General features: G+C 36.9%; 1 protein-coding gene across 1 annotated transcript in view; it reads right to left on the bottom strand.

The window, feature by feature from the left end:
* Positions 1–24,863, bottom strand: part of CCDC138 (coiled-coil domain containing 138) — a 36,724-nt gene extending 11,861 nt beyond the window's left edge. Inside the window, exons 1-11 of the mRNA XM_009326297.1 lie at positions 24,730–24,863; positions 23,843–23,958; positions 21,162–21,346; positions 19,952–20,110; positions 16,647–16,766; positions 15,130–15,207; positions 14,940–15,050; positions 12,588–12,752; positions 11,674–11,790; positions 10,360–10,552; positions 6,034–6,210 (exon numbers count right to left, since the gene is read on the bottom strand). Of these exons, the coding sequence (XP_009324572.1) occupies positions 6,034–6,210; positions 10,360–10,552; positions 11,674–11,790; positions 12,588–12,752; positions 14,940–15,050; positions 15,130–15,207; positions 16,647–16,766; positions 19,952–20,110; positions 21,162–21,346; positions 23,843–23,958; positions 24,730–24,863 (1,555 nt within the window). The remainder of the gene's footprint in view (positions 1–6,033; positions 6,211–10,359; positions 10,553–11,673; positions 11,791–12,587; positions 12,753–14,939; positions 15,051–15,129; positions 15,208–16,646; positions 16,767–19,951; positions 20,111–21,161; positions 21,347–23,842; positions 23,959–24,729) is intronic.
* Positions 24,864–27,494: the final 2,631 nt, after the last annotated feature.

Here is a 27,494-nt window from a genome sequence, read left to right as displayed (position 1 = left end):
TTACTCAATTGCAAGCAAGAAAGATGTTTTTATAGACCACTCATTAGTTTCAAAGACCAAAAGAAGGATCAAGTGCCATTTTATGGCACTCATCTGAAGCCCCAGATTCAAGCGAAACACCACCACCATTAAAAAAAGACTGCAGGACTTGCTCCCTTGATTCTGCTTTTATCAGTCAATCTTTGCAGAAAAGGAAAGATGGGCATCCTCCAGAAAACGAACATGGATTGAAATCCTGGTAATGGGTATGGAGAGCCAAATAAGAGATTGAAAAGGATAAACCTGAACTGGCACTCATCCCATCTGACCATGAAACAAAACCAGCACTGATGAGACAGCTCCAGTGAAAATATAGCTAAACTGCTACTTCGGTGCTATGTTCACGTTATCAGCTATTGGAAAGTACATTTAAAATAGAAGACTGAACAGGTTGAAATGTACCACTTTATGCACCATTACAGACATTTTTAGACAAAAATATTAGCAGAACATAGTAAGAGAAAAAGAGTAAAATATCTTTGTTGAGTTGATTTTCTACTGTCAGGTTCTTAACAAGCTGTTAACTCTCCCAGCTGTGGAATTTAGAAGCAACCTATTACTTCCACTGAAGATAGCAGACTAAACCAACTAGACTTCAGCTTAGGCCACTGAGCTCATCTGAAGGAAAAGAATCACTCCAGCATGCAAATGATGTGAAATAAAGCATAAATTGTTTAAAATTACATTGTTTATCCTAACAATTACTTACACCTCAATTTCAGCTACTTATCAAGTTTCTAGCATAGGCTAAATGAAGCAAACAGAAAGCAAATGGTTAGGTAAGGACTTCACTCAGTTGCAAAGTTTCTTTCCTCAAATGTAGTAACAGTAATAGTGAACAGAATCCACAGAAGTACTGGAAGATGGCAAAAAAAAGAAAAAGACTATTACAGCATGAAAGTAAGCTGAAACTGACGTTCTCTTGACACAAAGCAAACTCTCTGAAATTACTGCATAACATCTCTAGCAGCTTCTCTCACTCTTACGCCCCGAGGAGCTGGCCGAAACTAACCTCAACTTTTTTCACCCCTGACATTTAAAAGTCAGCCTTTGTTCCAACTATGAATGTTTTTGTATATTACAAGAACAGTAATCAGTGTAACATTTTACCCTCCTCCTTAGGCTTTAACATTTTTGTAAAAGAGGTGAAGCTAACAAGATTGGCACATATATATATATATATTCTGTATCCGTGACATACTGTTACAGTTCCAAAAACGTTAATGATTGGGACCAAAAAGTGAGATTATTTTTGGCTAGCACCATACTTCAGAATTATACAATGACATGAAAACTCACTGATGTCTGGGAAACGCCTGTGCTGCTGGAATACTATCCAAGTTCTGATACCTAAAACATAATGTAGTCTGGTGACATGTATGTGATTTGAGATCCCAGTTTGATAAACACACATAACTTTAATCCTTCCAAGAAATAATGTGACTGTATTGTATACTATAATGTGGGCTCTGGAGCTTTGTATGCTATGATGATGCATCTAAGTTTCAAGAAACATACACAAATAAGCTTCCCAAGGGTACCAAAAGACAATCATTTCTTCACGGAATTCATGTGGTGTTAAGACCACCGTGTTTCTATGGCCTAGCTGGACAGGTACACTGGTGTTATCTGCTCTTGTACAGAATACATGTCAACTCAGACAAACTTCGTGAAGCTGTGGACCTCAGGCATATTTTTATTCATAGTTTTAAATGAGCTTGCAGCTGGTTTACGAGATCTGCTAGACTGGCATCATTCCTGTGGAATATGGTAAGCTCTCACTAACCTGGAATCAAAAAGATTAAAGAGTAAACCCTGATTCTAGTAGTGACCAAAAATGTTCCAACCTGGAATCTTAAGTAATACTAAGAGATGAACCAAAAAGAGCACCTTGAAGGTTGCTAGCCCTTCTTGTGGCTCTAATGAGGAAATGATGACAAATGGTTTTACCACTAAGAACGCAAATGGATAGACCTCTTGACACAACAGGGGTCAAAATAAGCTGATATTCCCCTTTTGTCTTCGGAGTAGGAATGAAACGCCTAATCCCTGATTACTAAGGTTACATTTTCCGCTCTTCTGTCATCTAAATGAACATTCAGATGTTGCTTCAACAGTACCCTGACATGAAGGCATGGATGGGAAAGGTAATGCAAGAGTACAAATTCACTGAAACTATCTGTAATATTCACTGCTCACACTTCCTTACTCTCGTTAGATCTGGGGATTCCAGATCAGGTTTCCTGAAAGAAAGTCTGTCACTAGAAGTTTTGTAGGTGTCACTTGGCGTAGTAACCTATGCTTCTTCCTTTGTACCTCACACAAGCGAGTTGTGCAGTGCGAAAAATAGTCATCTGCTTCTTCCTTCAGACTGGAATGCATAAGCTCACTGAAAACACAGAGAAGCCCCACATTATTAATGAGCAAAGAGTCTCATTAGCCTTTGAACTGAAGGGGTACTGATCTTTGAATGAAGTTGTTTTTATGGCTTGAACTCCAATCCTGATAGTTACCTCCCCCAGCCACAGTCTTCAGGGCATGGATGTGCCCAAACATCCAAAAACATGTGCGGGCACGTTGCATGCAAGGAGGCATGATACACATGATTTTGGCTATCAGCTGCCTCTCACCAATTAGATTTCACTTCTTCCCACCACTCTGTGGGATTCTTTTTATAAATAGACAACCTCTTTTATTAAAGTTAGCCTTACCTTGACAGGAGCACATGGTGAGTGTCAACACACATTTAGAGAATGACAGAGAAGTAGATCCTGGCAAACAAATCCTAGTTTACTGTCCTTTTTCTTTTCTTTCTTCTTTTCTTTTTTTTTTTTAAAACTGAACTTATTTTAAGTGATCCTTGTTGCTTTAATCTTTCCCAAATAGCAGCCATGAGGTGCTGACCTAGTGCAAAGAAAGCCCTAGAAAGAATCATGGCATGTCTAGAGTGCCAAAAAATGATACTGCAGTTCTATTACCAGAAAATTCCTTGTTAAATGTTATTCCCAGCTCACCAGGCAAAAAAGAGTACAGAACATTTAACACACTATTTGGCTTTCTGGCCACAGTTTCCAGGAGGAACTGAAGAATCTCAACTTCATGCATTTTTTTCAGGTTTTGAAATGCCCTGAAGCCATCCTCTGGACCACCTTATGATCTAGCAAGCTTTCTCAGACAACTAAATCACTCTAGAATTAATTATTCCTCCACCTCTGCTTGCTGATCTTTCTCTTCCTTGTGAAAAAAAGATCTAACAGAAGGCGGCAACAATCAGAACAGCAGAAGATACTGCGTATGAATGCATATCCTGAGCTGGCCAGGGCTGACGAGCATGTAATAATGACATCATAGGTAGACAGAGAAAGAAAGTACTGAAGAATGTTACCATTTCCCATTGAAATGGTGGTGTCAGAACTCTCCTAGATTCTTGATGTGAAACTCCTGAACAGAAATGGAGAGGGAGTGCATGAAAGGCTGTGTGCCAGTAAGATGCACAGCAGTTAGACTATTAATTTTAATTTGCCATCAAGGTCTTGTACATCGATAGAAAACAGATGATACCAATGCCTCAACTGTTGCATTTGACATCAGGTTTTCAGTAACTGAATGCCTTATCAGCACTGTCAATGTTGTATGAATTTGCAATGGAAACTTGGATCCTGGACCCATTGTACCAGATATACTATGAAGCCAAAAGCAACGATACTGATTTAAAATCTGAAAATGTGAATAACAAAACCAAATCAGTCAATGGGCTTGCGCAGTACCGCAGACTCTCTTTGTTACAATTTCTATCAAAGCACAGAAATACCCATCTTAGACCAGTAAGTACTTTCTTCATATGCAGCTTAAGTAATTTTCCTTAATATATGAGGGTAATCTAGGTTTCATTTCTGGAACACGAGGAATATAATTTCTTACAGGGAAGAGAACCTACATGAGGACCTCAGACAAGCCTGGACTGTACAGAACCATTAGCATTCATTGCTTACTATAACAAAAGGTACATGCAGTTACAGGGAGGAGTAGTGCAACATAGTAGTTATTTCAGATCCGATTCACATCTTTCAGTCCAGACAACTAAACTTTGAATCTGTAAAAATACTTCACAAAAAATTTAAAACTTAAAAAATTAAGTTATAGAAAAGAATATCTGGAAAAAAATTAAGCACTGGCTTTTTTTCCCAACTTAATTGCTAATCACTTCAGTTCTAAAGGTAACACTTTTGAACAAAAATATTGGAATACTCCTATAAAGCCAGAAAATTATTGCAGCAAGTTGAAAGAATGCCTAGGACTGCAAATCTTACAGGAAGAAATAAAAGCCTAGACTTTGCCTCCTGTTACTCAAATCCTGTCTTTTTGGGTAATGTGATTCCATATTTTAGCATATGGCCAGCTACCTATGACTTCATACTTGAGGCTGCGCACCAATACAGCTTTAAAATTGAGCATAAATTCCTGTTTTAATCTAACACAGAGAGTCCTCTGAATATCCACTGCCGCCTTCTAGTTTGTCTTTTAATGACTTTTTAATAGGAAACTTACAAAGGAATGAAAATACGATTTCCCATCAACAATACTACTTCTCATTGTTAACAATTTCTTGCAAAACACTATGTATTAGAAAAGAGCAGAACACGCCTATAACTTGTGTCTTGGCAATTTATTCTACCAAAGAGAAAGGCTCTGCATAAGGCTTTCTATCCAGTTGCTGAGAAATAAATTCTCAATTAAATGTCAGTTCAATACAACATTACTCCTCCTTCCCTGATTTCACATGTACACATCTTCTCTGAGAACAACAAGGCAAACCGTGAGTCTCTCACAACATATCTCCATTATTCTTCAAACTGCAGGCATCTAGTGTATCAAAACGACTGCTGCTAGGTAACAGAAGATGTACTGTTACTGGCATTACCCAAAGTAATACCAGACACCATCCACCCTGCTTAGGTTACTTTTGTGCGTACAACTATCTCCTTCCCAGTCACTTTACCAATCATAGCTATGACTATTAGGAAGAATACTTTAGTGTAAGACTACACTAACTACAAGGTCAGAAAAAGAGTCTGCAAGGAGGAATAAAACTTTAGTTAAATCTTTCTGACACTTATCTTGCTACAAAATGGCTTTTAACTCAATGCTGTTCTATCCCAAGTCAAACATGCTTTCTGCTTTTACCACTTCAATGCATGGTAACAAAACACTCCCAAAATAACCATATACATTTCAAAAATAGCAGCAGCCCCTTCCCCTTTTCTGTTCTAAAAGGCAGTGAGTGATTTTTATCTTTTAAAAAAAACAGTCACAAGGTTTATTCAACATGGCACTGAAATGCCTCGCTACTTTCGTGTTCATCCAGTTGGTTAACAACTGATTCTTAGCCTGTATCACTTGCAAAAGCGCTGTGACAAATGAGATTATTAACCCTTTTATAGTGCCACAGCACAGTAAAATTCAGCAAAACATAACCATCTCTTCTAGAAATGCCATTTCCAATTATTAGAAAGTGAAAAATGACTGGGGATAAGCTGTTCATTCAAACTAGAAAAAGAACTTTGATAAAGCCTATTGTTTATCTGACAAAAAAATATGTTTTATCTGAAAACCTGCTGGCAGGTTTTCATGATATGGCTTCCCTGGCACAGCCTGACTTTAAAGAAAAACACTGGCAAGGTAAAACAGTGGAATAAACTGAAAAGCCAAACCAAAAATAGCAACAAAAAAATTCACACCAATAAATACGAAAGTAACCGGGACAAAATAAAAAGCATAGGTGCTGAGAGGGAGAAGAAAACACAAGACAATTTAGAAAGAGACAGTCAATTCAAAAATACATTTTATGTCTCTGATGAATTTACATGATGCAAACAAATGCTAATACTAGATTTGATTATTTATACAGAAGAATCATGCTATTTTTATGTTGTATTTATGCTTGCCTCACCTGTTTTCAACATGATTTTATATTTTTTAATTACCCAAATTTACCAGATTCCATGGTCATCTGAAGTAATCCATCAAGAGCACTGGAAAGCAGACCTCTACTGGATACTTTTAAGTGACTTAATATGACAGGTACACATTGGTATTCCAAAAATAAGGCTTTCCCCTCATCTGTCTTCAAGTCTATGCGAAGGGAATCAAATGCTTGAGCCAGGTAATCCACTGAAAGATATCAGAACACAGGCAATAAAACTTCTATAATCATAGTTCCATTAAGCAATATGTGAATAGCTATCCTGAGAGTTACTGTTGCAGATATATACTTAAAAGTTAAATGGCTGAAAATATTGAATTTTATTTTTATTTAAAGACATCCTCTGCCGGTTTTTATTCCTTAACAATTTGTTGTGAGTGGAGAAAAAGACTAACTACAATTCATATGTTGAAGAAAAATATACTTACAAATATAAAGCCCTTCTAATATTTTGCTGAAGAGGAAAGAAATTACAAGCTCGCATAGTTTGAGATAATATTGGTTTCAACATCTGGGAAACCTCTATTAAAGGAGTCAAGGGCTGATCTGTCTGAATAAGAGAAACTACTTTCATGAGAGCAACTACTCCCATTCCTTTCTATGAAAAGCTGTAGTTTAAGTTTCAGTGCATACATTTTATATACTCATCCATTGTGGAGTGCACTAAATTATACGAAGAATGTAGATTAAGTGAACCAATCTAATTTTCTTCATTTCCTGATGTCAAATCTTCCTCAGTATCTTGGAATAGCATTGATCATCCTGAGCGCAGAAAATTAAGTATAAGGAAACCATTTGTCCTGTAGCAAACGTTTAACTACAGTGCCATCTGCTGGATACTGGCATTTTGAAGGAAATGGGCTACATGTTCAAACCAAATGTGCTACCTTATGACTAGATCATTAGTGCCATGTGGTCAGAGTGATCAAAATTCATGCACAGTGATGTTTGACATATGTTTAACAACAGAGCGTATTTTTCATGTTATAGAAGCCAGCAGTAAAAAGCAACCATGAGAAGCTAAACTGATTCATTCTAATCAACAGTGTTCATCTGCTTAGGGCAAGTAAGTCTCTGCAATAACTATTTTTTGTATTGCAATTCTTTTGCATCGTTTTTATCAAACATTTCTAGAAACGTGAGTCTCAATTTAAGAGTAATTATCATGCTTTACCAAAATATCTTGACTGAAATAGTTTCCTCCAACAGCTGAAATACTGTATATGTTCATTAATGATGTCAGGGTAGTCTTCCACCATGTTTACATCCTGTGTTTACTGTAAATACTCACAATATAAATACTGCACAGGTCAGTTAAGCATAAAGACATACTAATCTGCTTAACCATCTAATCCAGAAGGATGAATTCCATGAACAAGAACATTGCTCATTATTTATGGATTTAAAATCTTTGGCATCCCTGATTAGTGTCAATCAGGGTGCCAGAGATTGCAGCAATTTTGTGATATGGATCTCTGCTTTCTAAGAAATGGCCCCAAACCCATAACATATTTCATGCAAGAGACTGAAAAAAATCAGATGCCAAAGTAGGCATCTGATTCTGACACTCTGGCATGGTTTTTCAGGATTACCTTGAAAATTAACATCTCTGTAACCTGTCTCCATCTCTTTGTGTTACTAGCAGAGGGGATGTGTTACTAGTAAAGACATTTTAAAATACAAACCATTCTGAGAACAAAAGATAGCAAAAATAGAATCATGGAATAATTTAGGTTGGAACCTCCTGTCCAAAGCAGGACCATCTCTGAAGTTAGATCAGATTGCTCATAGTCGTAACCCCACTGAACAATTACTTGCTATCAAAATGATCTGTGCTTTTAAAATGTCTTTGAAAAGGGAAAAATAAGTGGTTAGTATCACAAAGAGTTGGAAAAGGGTTATAGATACGTTCATTCTTATGCTACCCTTGTAAAACTTATTCTTGCAGAAAATCTCAGTTATGCAGCACCACAGTACTCCAAAGTTGCTGCAGGTAGGCAGTAATCACCTCTTACACCTGCTCTTAATGGTATATAATTAGTGTTTTCTGCCTGACTTCCATAAAAAGGATCTGCAACACCTCTTGTTCCCTATTTCCCTTGAAGAGAGAAAAGGCTTCATAACTGAAGGCAGGAGTTAACAAATCAGCTGAGAGAACAGTTACTATTCTATGAGATATATTTTCCACAGTTTTTTTCTCACCCTGTCCAGACACAATCTGATTCTTGTTAACTCCTAGTGTCTACTTTAAAATCTTTACCTTCTCCCTCTCCCACGAGGCAGGGAAGACCCAGCTTCCCCTATTTCTTTGCCAACACAACATTATATAGGTTTTAAGTAGAAAATTCTACTTTACACTACTATTATACATCTTCTGCTAGTGTGAAAGGTGGGAGGATCCAGGGAACAACGTGCAAACAGAAAAAAACCTCACAGTGAAAGGAAAGAGTCATTCACCCTGTGATGCTCCCTTACACCCCCTCTCCCCAATTCTTTTCAGTTAACAAAAGGCAGAAGTGTGAGCTGAAAATGATATAGCTGTTTCAGATACAATAATCCACTAACAGGCATTGAAGGCTGTCTGGACTATGTTGTTTAAGAGGATATTTGAATTCCCCCCCCCAAAGAAATAAACACACAAAAAATCAAGTCTATATATAGTCAGAAGCTCAACTTGATAATATGTGACAATTATATTGCATTTCGGATTCAGAGGGGACCTATCAACTCTGCTGCTTTTATGCCGATGGACTCTTTTTGCATAGGTGAACAAAATTGCTTCATAGCAATCATTGAAACGATTATTGAATTAAAACAATTAAGTCAAAAGAGAAAGCTAATAATAGAAGTCAAAATAAGACGTTCTTTTGGATTACTCATCAAATTTGGTTCTTAATTTACGAATTAAGAACCTTCAAGCATAATTCAGATTAAGTACTGCTGTTGAAGGTTTCAAAGTCATATATAAATTAGAAATAGGTAAGAATTTGTTTAAATGACCAAAATTAATCTGTAAGTTAATTTTAAAATATCTCTATAAATCAGATTGATTGAAGGTTTTTCTTCTTTGGGTTCTGACAGAAAAGTGTACACCAATCTCTACGTCAAAAGGATAAGGAAGGAAAAGCATTAAAAATCTGAGTTCGTGCCTCTTCTCATAGTGTGCTCAACATTCAGAGCTCACAAGAAACAGTCCATTTTTGTCATCACTTTAAAGAAAATGGTTTAGTCTTTTCAGATCATATCTGTTTTCAAAGAAGGCCCCACTGAGAAGATTTGCCACAGCATCTTGAAAACTGCACAAGTGGAGTAACCTGTCATAACCTGAAGCAGATGTCACTGTTTTCAGAGCTGTGTTATCTCCTGATACGACCTTGTTTGCTTTTGCCTTGTTAACAAAGTACATTACTGTACTACATCAACATAGGAATTTTGGAATATTGTGGATAAAAAGGCCACTTTTCATGCTAGACAGGTGGCTTTGAAGTCTAAAACATTTTTATGTTAACAGAACATGGTGCCTTTGTAAATGAGTCTATTTAACAGTGAAATCTGAATGGACAATCATATCAAGAACTGCCAATTTCATAGAGTAGCATCTTTCAATGCTGATAATGTTTTATGGGTAGCCATTTGCAGCGCCAGACTTGGTAGGAGAAGAGGGGAGCAGCAGACAGGTAAGGGCTGGAGTATGAACTGTACTAAACTTAGACCAAGGGACAAAGCAATTTCAGGACATACATTGTATCACAATTCAATCTAACAATTATCCACTACACAAGTGGCTTTCTCTGTGTAACTACAGACACATCAGAAATACCTATAAACATCAGATTTATCTATAAAGATAAATGCAGCAAAGTTGTAACTAACTATGTCAGAAAAAAAACACTTGACACTGCAGCTGATCGGCCTTTCAGGGGATAGGTAAACAACCCACTAGCTTAAACAGGACAGTGACATTCTAGAACTGTGCAAAACCTGCTACTCAGTTTATAAAAGAGCAACTAGCTGTGCCATTCCATGCAGTAAAGATCTTGGCAATCCAATCACTGCTGTAGTGACAGAATTACCAACATCTCTTTTCCTCTTCTTCAGAAATGTTGATTTGTCTGACAAGAGTCGTCATACTAAAAGGAACACATAAATTCCAACATGAAATGAATAAAAGCAAGATTCATAATTGTTTCCAGTACATTTTGCTTCACAAGGTAGTAAAATTCAAGTAAAACCACTTTTCACTAAAGCATAATAGACACTACAGTATCACTGAAATGTCTTTTGTCCAAGCACATGACTGAAATAAATAAATAACTTTAAAAAAAATTGGAACTTACCTTGTGTCACTGTTTTAAGCACAATTAAAGTTGACAGAAACCTCAAAGGCATACAGGAACTCTTAAAGAAAGCTGCCGATTTTGATTTACTCTCTGTAGACTGTTCAGAAGAACTATGTGGGTTTCCCTTACTTACTATGCCTTTGAAAATATCTTCGCCAAGTCTCCTCATTGTTGATGTCATTGTTGCATGCTGTTTCAAACAATGCACACAGTTAGTGTAAACATTAAAACACATTAAAATCCTGTGTACTGTGTAGATATACATATGTTGCCCTAGTGATTAAATATTAAATAGCAAATGGTTTGACCACGTATTGGAATATAATCTGTATAGGAGACACTACTTTGCGTTCCAAAAGCAGTTGAACAACATTATCATGGCACCTTATCAACACGTACTTCACAAAGAGACTAGTTAGTGAGGACCCCTGATGTGCTGACATTATTTGAGTTGCCTCTGGTTCCAGAACAAGCTCGGCTTCAAGTCAACTCTATTTTCTAAGGTTGCCTGAATTTATATCCTGTAAAAGCATTTACAGAATCAAGGTCTAAACGTGAACCTTAAGATCACTGTACAGGTAAGATCTATTAGACTTTTCATCATACACTATACAAAAATATTACTTCAGAATCAAACCACAACACGCTCATTTAAAATACAGTTCTTATTAGCACTAAAACCAACAGCTTACTATTCTATTGAATTTAAACTCAAGATATTTACAAAGTTTCCTACTTTTTGCTTTAGCAAAAGCACTACTGACAGCACTATGCACTATACTGAGTCTTTACAGTACAGCTACTGTCTTTTTCTTTATTATACTGCTAAATATTTTCTTATAGCAGTCTCATCAAAGGGCGTAAGGAATGTGGTTAGACACTGAGCAGAGATCAGAAAAACCAAAATTCCTTTGCTGCTTTGCCGCACACTGCCATCAATTTCAACAAATCTCATGCATAAAGTGAACCTAAAAACATCGCCTTTTCTAGTGCAAAAGTTTTGTAAATACATCTGTAAAAATATAATTTCCGAGATGCTTAGACACCACAGAGATCGCATACTTACGAAAACTATGTTTAGATACACAACGCAAAACTTAAAATTAACTTGAAAAATAATTTATTTTTTTCATTTGCCATGTATCTGTGGTAAACACTATGAATTTATGCTTTGCAAAGACAGTAGAGTTTCTTTTATATATACTACCTGAAAACATCCACTTTTCATATGTATTTAAAACAAAATCCATTAATATCTTCTGGGAATTTAGTTTTTAAAAAAATGTAATGCAAGAGGACTACTTGTTTTACCTGAATACCATCATCTAGCTGTCTTATAGACCAGTAAATAAATTTAATCACAGGCATGTGTAGTTTAGGATTCACAAATGGCATCCACTGGAGTTGCTCAGTAGCTATAGGCAAAAGCTGTAAAAATATACAAAAGTAAAATTACATGCAGTATATGAAATTACTGTATAAGCTAACCATAAGTGAAAAACAAACAAACAAAACTCCCAACTTTCTCTTGGAGTTTAACAGATTACATATACCAATACTTACCGGACAGATCCAGTACAGGTAACAGAATTATATGCATACACAGATTTTAAATTTTACAGAGGTTTACATGCAAAAGTGGAGATACATCATGTGAGCCCAATCTCAGTAAATCCAAGCCCAATGGCTATAAATCTTAAATACAATGAAGAAAAACAGTAAAAGAACACTTTCTGAACACCTCGCTGATTTCCAAACCTTGGTATCCCCAGAAAGAAAACAACAAACGTGTTAAAAGTATAGCATAGTATCACCTTTTATCAGTCATAAATCGAAACTTTAATATCTAATATGGGCATCAAGATATTTTAAATTAGACATGTTCATCTCCTTAGAAAAAAGGAATTATGTACAGTATTACATATAAAACACAAGACAAATTATCAACTGACAGAAGTGACTTGAGGTAAAATGCTGAAACTCTCAAGTTGAGACTGAACAGCACACTTTTCCTTAAAAATTATCTGTATGCTTTATGCATGACAGATTATCTATTGTATCTCCCTGTCAGAATTAATACTGACTTATTAAGAGTGATTTTGTTTTAATTACTGTATCCAAAGCATGTATAAAACAGGCTGACCTGTTATATTCTCAAAATCGTTTAGTAAAACCCATAAATCTGAAAACATATTAACACAAGCAAACAATCCAAACTCTTTTACCTTCATACAACTTTCCTGGGTGCAGTTTTTTTTGGAGATCTGGGTAACCAGAAGTTTATGACTGTCCTCTCTTTCTTCGTGTATTTTTATTTTGCTAAGGTGCTTGTCGGAGATCCAATCCATAAGAAAAGCTAAGAGCTCATAAACTTGTGAATTCATTGGTAGCTGTAATACATCCAAAACATCAGATATTTCAGCTTTCCAGTTAATGATTTTTCTAAGCCAAAATAGTAACAGACTGAAATATATGAGTACATTAGTTCTGAAATATTATGCATAATTTAAAAGTGGATGAGTGTATGCCTGATAAAATCTGGGAGGTAAGTTACTGTATTGGGAGCCTGTGGAAAACATTATATTCAAGGAAATAGTGATCTTGAACAGGCCATGTCTCCTCTGTCGGGTCTTGTACCCTGAGTCTGAGAAGCCTGAATGTTATTTAATACAATCTGTAACTTATAATATGTCTGGGAAAGGTAAACTGTATGTGGATCAAGGGGTGGAAGGTGACAATCCTGACCCGGAGACCACTGTACACTGAGGAGTCAGAGATCCACATCACAGTTTACCTGAGTAGGTGCAGCCTGTGCTGTGCTGCACAGATCCCTTGGCCGCAGGATAAACTCAGCCTGTAACAGGAGCCTGCAGGCAGCTCCCACTTGGTACCGGTGATCGTGCCTCCTGCCTGGCCATGCCTTTGTCTAAAAGGGCAACAAGAAGTTCTCCTGTGAACGTCCTTCATGAACAGAGTTGTTTTCTTGTAAGAAAACTATATAATAGCTTGAATGACCAAAAAGGAGGAGCTTCTCTCCATGGACAGGACCTGCTCAGCATGCCTTGGGAAAAATCCACCTGGGCTCCATCTGATGCTGCACAAACACAAGGTTCCCGGCATTTGAAGGGACGTAAGATTTACTCACTATCTATATTCCTCCTCTTATTCTGTCTTATTAGAACAGCTATTTCATTAAGCCATTTGTTGTCAGGCCTTTCTTATAGAGATCCAGAAAGAACCTGCATTGTTTCTCTCTCTCACTTCACTCCCCTCCCCACTGCAGAACAGGTACTATTTGTGATGGTTTCTGGGTGTGAAAAAATATGCACATAATTTATTTTGTACTTAGACAAATGGTTATAAAAGGCCTGGGAAAAGATTTTCACATACAGAATCACTCCATTTTATAATTCTGGCCAGATGAATTACATGAGAAAGCAAATCTTTAATGTCCTTTGCACGTGGAAATTCTCATTTCAATACACTAAACCTCTACACTAGACCATACAATCCACTGTTGTTAAAATTTAACTGGGTAACTAGCATTGTTAGAAAAAGCACAAAGACTTCATGAAATTGTCACTCTGTCCCTGTACTACACTGTAGTGAAGCACTCTATGAAAGCTATCCAGAGGTACGTGAAGACAAGCTGCACAAACAGTTCTCTAAAGACTTCAAAAGTTTTCTTGTATCTACCTTCAGATAACTGTTTTCCTCTTCACTCAGAACTGTAACTACTGTTACTGTTTATATTTCACTTGCAACCAAAGTACACTAAAACCTATGTAAACAGAGAAATATGTTGGCTATATATAGACAGCACAGTTTTAAGACATCTGATGTAATTAATTAAGTAGGATGGTGTGAATATCTCTTTCCCGTTTCACAGTTTAGCCTCTGGCTGGAGAAAATCATTACCAGTTGGGAGATGTTGGCAGAGTACTACCAGAGGACTTGCTACTAAATGGAACAACATGGAGACAGAAAGCATTTCATTAAGTGATGTAAGAAGATATTTTAAAGAAAACAAGGTGATAGTTTTGGAACTGTGTATGAACAAAGCATTTATTCCTCATTAAAGACCACTTCTCAAAAGAATAACAGTAGTACAATCACCTCTGGCTTACAAAATTAAAATTCTTTATCTGATACCTCTGACTGACTACTTTTTAGCTGGTGTTATTCATAAGAACAGTGCTGTACTGTAGCAGCAACCAGAAAGTTTAAGATTTCCTCTGACACAGTGAAAGAAGCCAGTTACAGTGTAAGCAGGTTATAATTTTAATTGACAGATGAAAGATCATGTGACAGGAAGAGAAAAACATACCATATAAATAAAAATATATACATACACTATATACATAGACAATATGAAATCCAACATTTTCAGCAACAAGGTTAATTCTTTAACTGCCTGTTTTCCCCCAATATAATCTGTACCTTTTCTTACTGTAACTAATTCACCCATAAAATAAATACAATTGGAAGTTACATTTTCTAATTTCTAGCAGCTACACAGAGAATGTTCTACTGCCTAATGTCTTTAGAACGAATCTTTCATTTTGCCTAATTCTTACCTTAGCAATTTTTGATGTTACCGTCACTTTTTCCTGCTTGACAGGTTTACTTTGTTGCACCACTTGACATATATCCTTAGACTTCTGTACCATTAAAAATTCATGCTTCCTCTACAACAAAATGTAACAATGAATTATATTTCATTTGTTACCTACAAAGGAAGCAGGTACATGTAAGGACAAACCTTACTTGTAGATTCTCTAAACGAGCTTGTACTTTTCTTGCTTGACCTTCCAACTTCTTGTTCAGCTCAGTTACATCACTTAACTGAAAGAATCAGAAAATATTAAAGTATTTGTAAATTCAAAACTCACTTCTTGACTTAATTATCGCACTGAAATAATTTGATGTGGTTGCTGAGCAGCTAAATTATTTAAGTTGAAGTTTTTTTTTTCCTGAACATGTAAAGTGATAGAAACAAAATCATCATCCACCTCCGCAACAAATCACAGAATCATAGACTGGCTCAAGTTGGCAAGCACCTCTGGAGGCCATCTGGTCCAACCCCCCAGCTCAAGCAGGGCCACCTAGGGCCGGTTGCCCAGGACCATATCCAGACAGCTTTTGAGTATCTCCAAGGTGGGAGACTCCACCACCTCTCTGGGCAACCTGTTCCAGGATAAATAAGTCAGCAGTAGCTCTTTGTTGACCCACAGACCAACCTTTCAGTTTGCAGGGGAAGAATAAGCACTACAATGCCTCTCTAGATATACAGGCACTACACATTTGATTACTTTTCATGAAGAAGTGACATAAAAATGGAGCGTGCATTTCAAGAATGGTCCAATAGTCCTGTTAATGGGGAGGGTGAAAGTTTTCTTCTCTGCAGAATGAAACAGTTACTGACCATGCTACAAAAACAGTTTGCTCTGCGAGAAAAGACAAGGGAAACTGTAACCTCCATTTAAACATAAGAAACATGCTCTAGGCATACAATAATGAACAGCATGATTTTCATGGAAGCCCTCAGTTTGCACAGAAATGCAAAGATTTTATAGTGAGAAGAGATAAAGATACAGATGGGTTGCACCAGAACCATCAACATTCTAGAGTTAGGTCTGACCTTCTCTAAGAGAAAGAATAAGGCTCTGTTATAGATTTTTATTTTACTCAGACTATCAGAACTCTAATTAATTCACTGAATAAACAATGGTCAAATAGTTTAGATAGCAATTTGTGTGTCAGCATTTTAGCTCAGACTTAAGTCAAGTGAGATGAAAATTCTTACTCTCTGTATTACTATGAACCACTGTCTCAGTTTAAGAACTGAGAAAATACTGCCTTAATTAACATTTGTAAAAATAACTGAAAATACTGAGCAAACATGAAGTTAGAAATACACATTCTACTTTTCATTTAATAGAATCAGCACAGCAATTCAGCACAGGGTGGATTCTATTCTGTTATAAAATACTTTCGCTCCATCCACTCTCAATTTGCTTCAGAGGACATGGATTTGTCCTTCCTAACAATTAGCTGTTGCTAGTGGGTCAGAAGAATAAGTCCAACTTTTTTTATACTGTAAAAGATCAAAGAGGCTAAATTTCAAGTACTAGAAAAAGGTGTGGAAAGTACTTTCAGTCATTCATACAATTCTTGTCTAACAGAAACAAAAAATCAGCAATTTTGCAAACTTAAGCTGTTCAAATAGTAAAACTTAACTGTAACTTGTAAAATTATTGATAACGGTAAATAACTAATTTTACCTGTTTTCTTAAAGAGTCATTCATTTCCTTCAAGGTGTCAAATGACGACTTCAGCCTTCTATTTTCTTTCGTTATTTCTCTCAAGGCTTCTGTCAGCTGTTTAACTTCTGCCTCATGTTGCTATAGAAATATCAAATTTAAAAACATGATTTACAAGAGACTATTTTAGAAACAATTCTAAGCTAAGTTCCATTTTAGTGTTAAAATAATATGACAAACTTTCAAAGATCAAGTTTGTAATTCTGCATGGCCAAATTTGCACCTTCAACCAGTATTGAGAAAAACAACATCCACACTGCCTATTAAGAAGAATCTATAAAGAAACTGAGAGCAACATGCACAGCCAATTGCTCTTATTCTTTCCAGATTCCACCCGACACAGATTATATCCATATGTACGTTTCTCAGACAAGTCAAATGTGGGAAAGGTTTGTGAACTAAAACCAATGACAAAACTTTTATTTACAGCTTATTCTTCCATATAATTACAAAAAAAGTGATTCTGTTTTGCAGCAACTTTTGAGGTTTCAACTAGTGTTTCTGGCTTTGCTCACTCTGAATCATGCAGAGCCAGAAACTATTCCTATGTCTCTTAGGCTAGTGCTCTGGTTTACAGCACAAGCATAGGAATTGCTAACTACAACCTGCATATCCACTGCTTTTCTTCTCATTCCCCTGAACCTTATTTTAGATTTAATCCTCTCTGGACACCAGTGCAACTGGTGTACCTCAGATTTGGTAAAACAGTAAAGTTTTATTTTACTGAAAATATTCCAGCTATATATACTTACTATCTTTCATTTCTCCCTTTCCATGAATTCACTATTCTTCACTCATTCACCCACTCATTCTCTACTTTTCCATTTCCAGCCATATCCTCTCTTCCTACACGTGCAAATAACAAAAATAAAGCACCGTAGAAGTTTAAAGGAAGAAAGCCCTGAAGAGATCCTTCTCTATTATGGGTCCCTTCCAACTTGAGATATTCTATGGTTCTATATTTCTGCTTGGAAGCACAGTAACTTCCATTCCAGCTATACAGAAAAACCATCTACAGCTGCTTTTTTCTCAACTGCCGCTCTTCTTCAGGCAATAGGATCAAAACAGCTGTGGGCAGGACATTCTTGTCTAAAGCACCTACCCACACTTGGCTAAGACGACATGAAATGACAGATCCCCTTTTCATACCAATAAACGTGCAGGGGCTGCCAACGTATAATTGACTGCACCCTATCACAACACATGGAATGTTTCACTTCCATCTTCTATGTACACAGTTAAGAGCTTTATCTGAAGTTCAATAGCTGCTCTAGGAAGAATCAGTAGAGAATTATTAATCTGAAAGGTAAGTAGAATCAACTCAGTTGTTAAGCCATAGGGTTGTAGGTGATGCCGTAAGCAAATCAGGTGATGTCACCCATATCATAACCAGCTATATCCTCCTGCTATTCACTCCTGCCAGATGTTTGCCTAGTCTGTTCTTAAGTCCTCCAACACTGGAAACACTGCAGCCTTACCAATCTACCTGTCCCTATGCTTAACTATTTTTGTTTAGATCTAGTTTTTCCTAACACTTAACCTTATTACTACTACTACTTCTCCTATCACAGACATGAAAACAAGAATAAGTTTCTTCCTCTTTGTTGCAGCCTTTTATGTAGCTGAAGCTGGGCACGTTCACCCTCAGTTCATCCTGTATGTTGAACCCGTGCATCCGCTCATCATTCTCTATTTCTGCAGCTGATATTTCTATTCAAGTGCAATACTGCACATTCACACCTTCTGAATAGTACAATGGCTTTTTTCAAACCTACCATATCTTCAATTTGTCAAGATCAATTTTAATCCTAATGATCTTCCCCAGTATGCTTGAAATTCCCCCTCACTTGCTATTTTCTTCAAATTTAATAAATGTGCTCTTTCTCACCATCAAACTTCTTATTGAAAATACTGAATAATACTGGATGGAAAAGATATTCCAGAATCCACTATGTACATTCCTTCAACTTTACTGTGAACTACTGTCTCGCTACAGCTTTACACCAACTGCATTACGTCTATGTTATACTTTCCTAATACGATTATGAAAATGCCATGCAAACCTGTATAAAAAATTTCTAATTAAGTCCAGACATATATATAACTACTACTCCTCTATTAGCAATACCCGTCACCTTGCTGTAGTGGAAATGAGACTGATTTGACAATTTACGATTAACATACGCTAGTAGTTATTTATTGCATTGTTTTCTGCATTGTGCTTCCTGTGGTTTGTTCATAGCTTGATTTGGGATTTATTTATTAATTTATTTTGAGAATTGGCATTAAGTTGACAGCTGTACAACTCCTTCCCTTTGAAAAGAAAGGCACCACATTTTTTTAGTTTTCTAATACTCCATTTGACCTCCAAAAATTTTCACAGATAACCACTAATTTTTCCTGGGTTTTCATCAGCCAGTTCTCTAACTGGTGTAACATTCTTAAAGCCCAGAAGATTTGAAACATCTAAATTAACACCTTAACCTATTCCTTCCCTGTTCAAAAGTTGAGGTCCCGCTCCTCTGACACCCTTTCCCCCTTTTTAACATGTAGTCTATCCTCCCTCAACAGCTTGTGGGAAAGGTTTATCTGCACACTTCAAAGAAATTTAATTTCTCAGCTTATGTTTTTGACATATATTTAAGGACTTCTCTTGGTGATCTTCTGGACAATAACCAAAACCAAGACCTAAATTCAATAGCAAACACACACAAGAACAGTGTTGTTGAACACATTTTTCCGTTGTTGAAATCATACCATTTCATTTCCTCTCACACCCCCAAAGTTAAGTTGATCTTTTCTTTCTTTGAACTTTTTGAGTGTTTTTCTGCTAATACCCTCTGCAATAGCTGTCACTTCGTAAGATCTCGTTGTGTCTTAAAGCCTTCCCAAGGAAATCTACTTCAACTACAGCTAATGCAAAGATACTCATTTAGGTTACACACAATTACAGAGACACCACAATTTTTTCTCTAATACCGGTCATATAGTTTTTGCTATTTTAGAAATGTTACCTTTCTTTTCTAAATTGTAACAGTAAAATGTACCTACACATCAGACAACTAAATGCACCATTCTGAAACAGAACCCATACAAAAACCCTATCAATATTGTTTCGTACTTTTTATGTAAACCTTTCATTTGGGGATTTCAAGCACTTTAAAGAAATAAGCATTATATCCAGCAAACACGTGATGACTTAAGATAACTACAAACAAGTTAAATGGCATGTAGAGTGATAAACATGATTAAATATATTACTGCACCTCTTTTATAATTCCGATTTTTGTGTGAACTTCTTCCTCAACACCTCTTATTTTAGCCAAAGCTGCTTCATGTCTAAAAAGTAATGCTTCTCGCTCTGTTAGAAAATGCTCTTTTTTCTGGAGTTGCAGAGCATACTCCTGCTGTGCTGAACTTTCTCTCTGTATCAAGAAAACAAATTTTGAGACGGCTTTAAAATCCATGAAATTTTCACAATTTATACTGAATTTGAATTTTCTCTCCCAGAGATATGCTTAGCTTTTTGTAAAATTATACAGTGTTGCACAATAGCTTACTAATTAAAAGTATCCTGATGGACATCTATGTTCATTTTCCCCACACATTAACCCAAATGACTTTGATGTGCAGCAGGATGGCTCGGCTTCCCAAAATACAAAATTCAACTCTTTATGGTTGTTCAAGTATAAACCTAGACAAATAAACTTAGGCTTTTGCTTCCAAAAGTTTTGGATAATGGTATTAACTGCAAGACAAAACAGAATCTGATGTTCATCTATCCTGAACTAGATTACTATATTGTTTCTTCAATTAGTGGGAAGCATCCCTGAAAAAGTGGTGAGGACAAAAAGAGATACAAAATTATTTTTGCAAAAGACAGTCCTGGCAGGGAATCTAGCAGAAGTACGGGAGCTATTATAGAATAAAACCATATAGGAGGTTCTTCTGTTAGCGGCCTAGGTCTGCTAGGGGATGAACTGTTGGGATTCCCCAGCAGCAGAAAAGTAAAGATAAAGCAGAATGAGGGGTTTTCGCAGGAGGCCATGAAGGCAAGCACTCTTGAATGCCTAGAGTCAGGAGAATAGTTTCAGATGCTCTCAGGAGAAGCAATGGTTGCAGGTGTTTCCCTCCATGCCCACAGTGTGTCACAAGACACTCCTCTTGGATGTAGAAGCACTGTGTTCAAACTCCCTCAAGCCGAATTTTATCTTATCTACCCACTATGTGAGTCAAAGCACCACTACCAAATCAGTGAATTAATTTAGAGGAAGAGGCAGATGATGACAGAGTTTTAGTATATAAGTCACTGTGATTAGTATAAGTAATAAGTAATAGTTTTAGTATATAAATAATTAAGTTTTAGTGTATAAGTAATAGTGATTTAATATATAAGTAATTTCTGAATTCTCTGTCAAAAGTGACAATCTTCATAACATTACTCAACAAAATTTTTAAGGCGATTCCAGTTCCTACCTGGAGCTTCTGATGTATGACAAATAATTCATCATAAATTTGACCGATGTGAGGCGGTATTAAGCCTTGACTATTGCATGCTTGAGCATCAGTTCCACTCACAATTTTCCTTACCAAACCACTAGTAATATTTTGGTCACTATTTTCTCTTGTATTTGCAGGCAAATGGGATGGTAAGGTGCTGCCTATGGAAAGGAAAGACCCATTTTACATTAAAAAATTAGGCCTAGATAAATAATGACATGATTGTTGTTCTAAAACATCAAAAACTTACTTTAGGCATTTAAAGTGACAAGTATAGAGCAAGAGGTATCAAAATGAGAAAGTAATCTCCTAAAGAATTATGGAGAACTGCTTAGAGCTGTGTTCTATGAGTTGTTTGAATCGATCAGTGATCAATCAAGTTTTATAAGTAAAACTATGTCCTCCACTTCAATATAGAAATCCCACAGAAATCTGTATGAAATCTATGCCCAGACTGAATCATAGTGTGGCCAAAATCTCCTATTATTTTTGTAAGGTTTTCAGGCAAGTGATTTGCTGCTGACTAGACCTTGGCCTGACAGATTCTAAGTTAACAGAACAAGACTTAAGAAACTACTGGACACGACATGAGAAACTGCTAGACATGACAGATTACAGTGTAAGAAGCTGATGAAAGTTGCAGATAGCAGTGAGGAATGGCTGGATTTCACAAATAGTCAAATGGCCAAAATTCACAGATAGTTGAAGGGAAGTATTGGGATCTTTTGGGGAGAGACATCTTCCAAGGCCAACCGCACCTAGGTACCACATCAGGCCAAGATTACCTAGGTGACAGTATCAGAAATACAAGTTTGGGAACTGTGCTGGTTTTGGCTGGGATAGAGTTAATTTTCTTCACCGTAGCTAGTATGGGGCTGTGTTTTGGATTTGTGCTGGAAACAGTGTTGATAACACAGGGATGTTTTCGTTACTGCTGAGCAGGGCTTACACAGAGTCAAGGCCTGTTCTGCTCCGCACCCTGCCCCAGCGAGAGGCTGGGGGTGCACAAGGAGTTGGGAGGGGACACAGCCAGGACAGCTGACCCCAGCTGACTAAAGGGATATCCCACACCATATGACGTCATGCTCAGCATATAAAGCTGGGGGAAGAAGAAGGAAGCGGGGGGTGTGTGGAGCGATGGCGTTCATCTTCCCAAGACACCGTTACGCATGATGGAGCCCTGCTGTCCTGGAGATGGCTGAACACCTGCCTGCCCATGGGAAGGAGTGAACGAATTCCTGGTTTTGCTTTGCTTGTGCGCGGCTTTTGCTTTACCTGTTAAACTGTCTTTATCTCAACCCACGAGTTTTCTCACTTTTACCCTTCCAATTCTCTCCCTTCATACTGGGTGGGGGAGAGTGAGCAAGCAGTTGTATGGGGCTGAGCTGCCTGAGGGGGGTTAAACCGCAACAGGTACAGATGTAGCAAAACCCAGACCAATGATGAAAAAGTATTAGGGATAGGTTGTTTATTTGGCAGGCAACTGGGGAACAGAAAAGAAGGAGAAGGAGCATCAAGAAACAGGAAAAAGGTTACTAGATAAGCAAATGATGTAATCAGGGCTAATTGGTGGTATGCATCAGGCAGCCTTGTGGTTGACCACCCATCACAGCTGGAGCAGGACAATAAACCAAACCTGTTGTTCTACTACAGCGTGTCTGCTTCAAGGGTGAGGAAGGAGAGCATAACTAGTACAATGCCACATAAATCATAACAGAAAAAAAAGGGAAAAGAAACCAGAAAAAAAGCAGTCATATCTGAAACAAACATGTGTGATGTTTATCAGAGTTCTGTATTTATTTTGTCTTTGATCCCAAATACTGTAAACTATGCATTTTTCCTGGTGTAATTAAACTCCTTTTTTTCCTTTTTCTTTTCAGAAAGAATGTGTTGTCAGAAAGCTCTTCTTATACTTTCCCCACCCATTTAATACAACTCTTGGCGAGAGTCTATTACAATTCTATTGATCTGTCCCGCCTGGCTTCTGAAATTCCTTTTAGACACTTTGGGGTTGGTTGGCTGTCTGTCTGTCTCCACACTTCCAGATTCACTTTCAAAAGAATACATGAATGTTCTTCTAAACCTAAAACTCTCCCCAAGAGACAGAGCTACACTGATTCACAAATTCCTCCAATTGTGGCAGCATTTTCAAACGTTTGCAGTGAATTAATGCCAGCTGGTCCCTGCTACAATCTTCCAGTTAGAATTTCCTGAGTTAACTGAACAACAGATGACACTCTCTCTCTACCCATTGCCAGTTTTCAATCCTTAAACTGACAAAAGACTTATGACTTAAGAGTTGTAGTATTTGTAATGCAGCTACCTACTTAAAACAAAACAAACAAACAAAAAACCCCAAACCCACCCTGTTTCTGCATTCATATTATAAAGTCACCTGGCAACCAGTTTCATAAAAGGTTGATTTTTCTTTTCAAAATGTATGTTAGTATTGCATCAAGTATGTCTGGACATCCTGAACTAATTCTAAGGGAGTCACTCATACTTACATGAAAGGTTAAATCCCCATATTAAAATACATTTTAGCCAATTATCATATTTGTGAACTGAATAGAAATACATTTACTATAAAGTTTTTTAAATTACATATTATACTTCATGCAGAGTTGTAAAAATATTTAAAATTCCGTATTTATTACCTGTTTCCACAAATATAGCTGTATTTTGAACTGCATCAGTTCCAGAGCAATTAATGGTCTTTTCTTCTATTTCTAGACCACTTGAATCACAAAAAGAATCTTGCTCATCATCAAAACTAAAAGAAAATACAAAAAAGGAATAATTTGAAATCACTCAGTCCCTTTCTAACACACTACATTTAGAGAAGTTTGTATAAAAATGTAAACAATGTTCTATCTAAGATTTTTAGATTTGACTGGTAACAAATAGCAGAGTTAAATCATATGGATTATTACTCACAAGATTTTAACCACAACAATTAGTAAAGTTGCTGACTTGAGTGGTAACAATAACTAGAATTTTCATGCTGTAAGCACATGTATGCAGCAGGTAAAACCTACAACCCTCCTCTCACCACCAACCACCAAATTCCAGGAAAGATAAAAATACAAAACCCCTTTTTTCATTATTTTTTCATATTTGCCGTAAAGTAGCCCTGAAAAGAGATTTCTTGGCTTTTGGAATCAAATTATCTCCAAATAAACTTAAAGCTGTTCATCAGTTTGAGCTATTTGCTTTCCTCCTCATTCAGTTTATATCATCAGTCCAGTTTATATCATGCCTGTATTCAGTTTATATCACCTTGTTCAGTTTTGTATCACCCCTGTATCCCATTAGCAATTCCAACACAGATTAGATTAGAAAGTGAGCAAGACAATACTTCTTATCAAAATCAGCATTCACATTATTTCATACATCGACCACAAACAGTTCTTTACTTAACAAGAAAACAAGAATCTTAAAACAACTTTTGGATCCGTGCAATCTGAACGTATTACTCATGGTTTATCTGGATTATGAGAAATAATAAATGATAAAGGAGAGCTGAAGAGAGAAAACCTCTTACCAATCCCAGTCTTCAAAACTTTGTAGGAAATCACTAGAAGATCTGATGCTGTTCTCTCTTCCACTTTCAGTAAATTCTGACTCTAAAGAACATTTGGATAAAGAAATAGTTGTATTTTCCAGTGAGCTGTCCATGTCACCTGGAATATATAAAATAATACTAATTTTATTTTGCATTTGAGAAGCTGACATTAAGAAATCTACAAGGGCTTATTAGAAATGCTTGCCACGTAATCATGTAGGTTTAAGAACCAAAAAAACCACTGACGCAGTCTGACAAATGAACGAAGAATTATAATAGCTTAAACTATAGGAAGAATTATTTAGTTTTCAAACCAGATTTGTCTTTCTGAAGTCTTACAGCTTGCCTTCATATACTAATTTTTCTATAACCAAAGCCTGATAAATACATTGTTTTACCCTGCTGTCCATGTGCACCAGCAACGTACTTCTCAAGAAGCCCAAAAACCTTCTAAATATTAAACGTGTATGTATCTTTAAATTAAAGCTAAACGTGTGCATTATGAGGTGGACTGATACCGACTACTTCAAGCAGGACTTAAACACAAACAGGTTGGGAACCACTGTCCTAAAGCATCCTTTGTGCCCTTCATGTGAATGTTAACATTCCCAGGCTGGCTCCCAGATATCACAAACCCCTGATCAAGAAAGTCTACCTATTTAAAATTAGAAAATACAAAACTACTTAAAATAAATTTAGGAATAATACAGTTTTAGTATATATTTTTCCTGGAAAAGACATCAAAGCACCATTGTTTGGTATTACCTTTGGATACTAGGGAGCCTCCACTCTTACATTCGGTATGTAATGCTCCTGAAAGGCAGTCCTACAAGAAAGCACAAAACCACTGTAATATAGTCAGAATTTTCAGGGAAAGTGTATGTTACAACTTATTTGTTTAACAGTTACAACGCCCCATAACAGAACTTACTACAAACTACTGACTTTGAAAAGGGAAGTGTTTTTTTTTAATGTATAAATGGCCCTTATATTAATATAATGAGGCAAACATACTCCCCACGGTCTAATAATGAAATATTCATAGTGTTACATGTTAAAATATTTGAGAGAATACAAGACACTATGAAGACTGACATAAAATAAGGGCATAAACGTAGGATTAGGTAATCACGGAAACAGTGCCATCTATCTTCACATCTAGGCTTTTTATGTCAGTTTCCTCTTCTACTTTTTCCTACTAACTTGTAACTACATACTAAAAAAAAAATGACAGAAGCATTAAGCTACAAGCAAAATCAATTAAATGTACTTTAGAAAAGATCAGACTCAAAGCAGCTCTCATGATCTTAGCTGTGTTTCACTGCATCTCTGCTATGCTCCAAGTGATCAACTGCTGTATTTTCTTGTGCTTAAATACTGCTTTTTAATGAAATAACAAAACACACAAACAAACCTAGTATTTCCTCCCTTGCAAGCATTACACTTTGAAGAAAAATAATTTTCAAAAGTTATCTTTAAAAAACTATCACTGAGACTTTAAAGAACAGTACTGTAATTCAAAGCAGAATATTCCCCAAGAAAAAAAATAGCACCTAGAGCACCACAAAATGCTATCCGAGTTGCAAATCCTTCTGAAGGAACTAAGGGCAGATAGATCCAGGTTTTAGCTGCTAAAGAACTCAAATCTTCACCTCATATTTGGGACGGTTCCTGATCCTAAAATGGAAAGTCACACTTCCTCAGAAAAAAAGGCTAGTTTCTGTATTCATTTGGTGATTCCCAGGACGAACTTGATCTCCCAGTCCAACTACGTGTCTAGCCCAAACCCAGCTTTCAATCTCTCCCAATCTTCAGCTGCTCATGGGTATTTTGACAACATATCACTTCCCTTGCAGCATGAGTTTCAACACTTAAGGTCTGTTATCCCCTGGGCACACTGGAAGCATTTGACCCATGGAACACAGATGCAAGAAAGTTGCACAAAAAATTGTCTCAGTGAAAGACAAACAGACTTCAGACAAAATAAAAGTAATCACAATCCAGTTCCAGCATTCATACCAGTGCAAAGAACCTGGCATTCTCTGGTGTAAAATAACATTGCTTTACCTCGGCAAAGGAATGATACCTATCATAACTTACTGTCTGGTCACTGTAGCAGCCTCTTATGAACTATGGGTTTGCTTCTCCTCTGGTTGACTAGATATGGAACAATTTCCTGCTCCCTGAAAACAGAGCTAATCACTAAGCTTTACGAAAAACCACAAACACTCCTAACATTCTAAATAAGGCTAGCAATTGCTGTAGCAAAAGATGATGTGAATGAAATGTGTTATCCAATTATATATATTTCATGCGTGCCTAGTATACTACTTCTAAGAGGATTCACGTATTATCTTACCCAACTGGCAGGCACCAGAAGGTTTTAGGGAAAAACTAAGTGCCGAGCTGCTCAGACTGTGTTTTGGGAATGCATAAAATTTGGAATTGCAATTTCCCGTGAAATTTCAAGTTCAGCCAAGGATGACTCTTCAGCACTTCCACTATAACACAATCGGAGCAGAAGGACAGAGGTAGGATCAGAAAGAACACGCTTTACACGTAAGCTCCTGAAGTCTGTTTAAATCCCATTTTTGGCTCTCGCGCTGTACGTGTATGTAAGACATTGTGTTTACAATGAACCCCAAGGGAGGGGACACAGACACCCCACCCCCCTCCCAGCGCCTCAGGGACTGGGCGAGGAGGAACGGCTTTCCTCCTCCTCCTCCTCCTCCCCCCACGCCGCC

Source organism: Pygoscelis adeliae, unplaced genomic scaffold (assembly GCF_000699105.1).
Source record: "Pygoscelis adeliae isolate BGI_AS28 unplaced genomic scaffold, ASM69910v1 Scaffold156, whole genome shotgun sequence".
Lineage (NCBI taxonomy): Eukaryota > Metazoa > Chordata > Aves > Sphenisciformes > Spheniscidae > Pygoscelis > Pygoscelis adeliae.
This window is presented reverse-complemented; position numbering and strand designations above follow the sequence as displayed.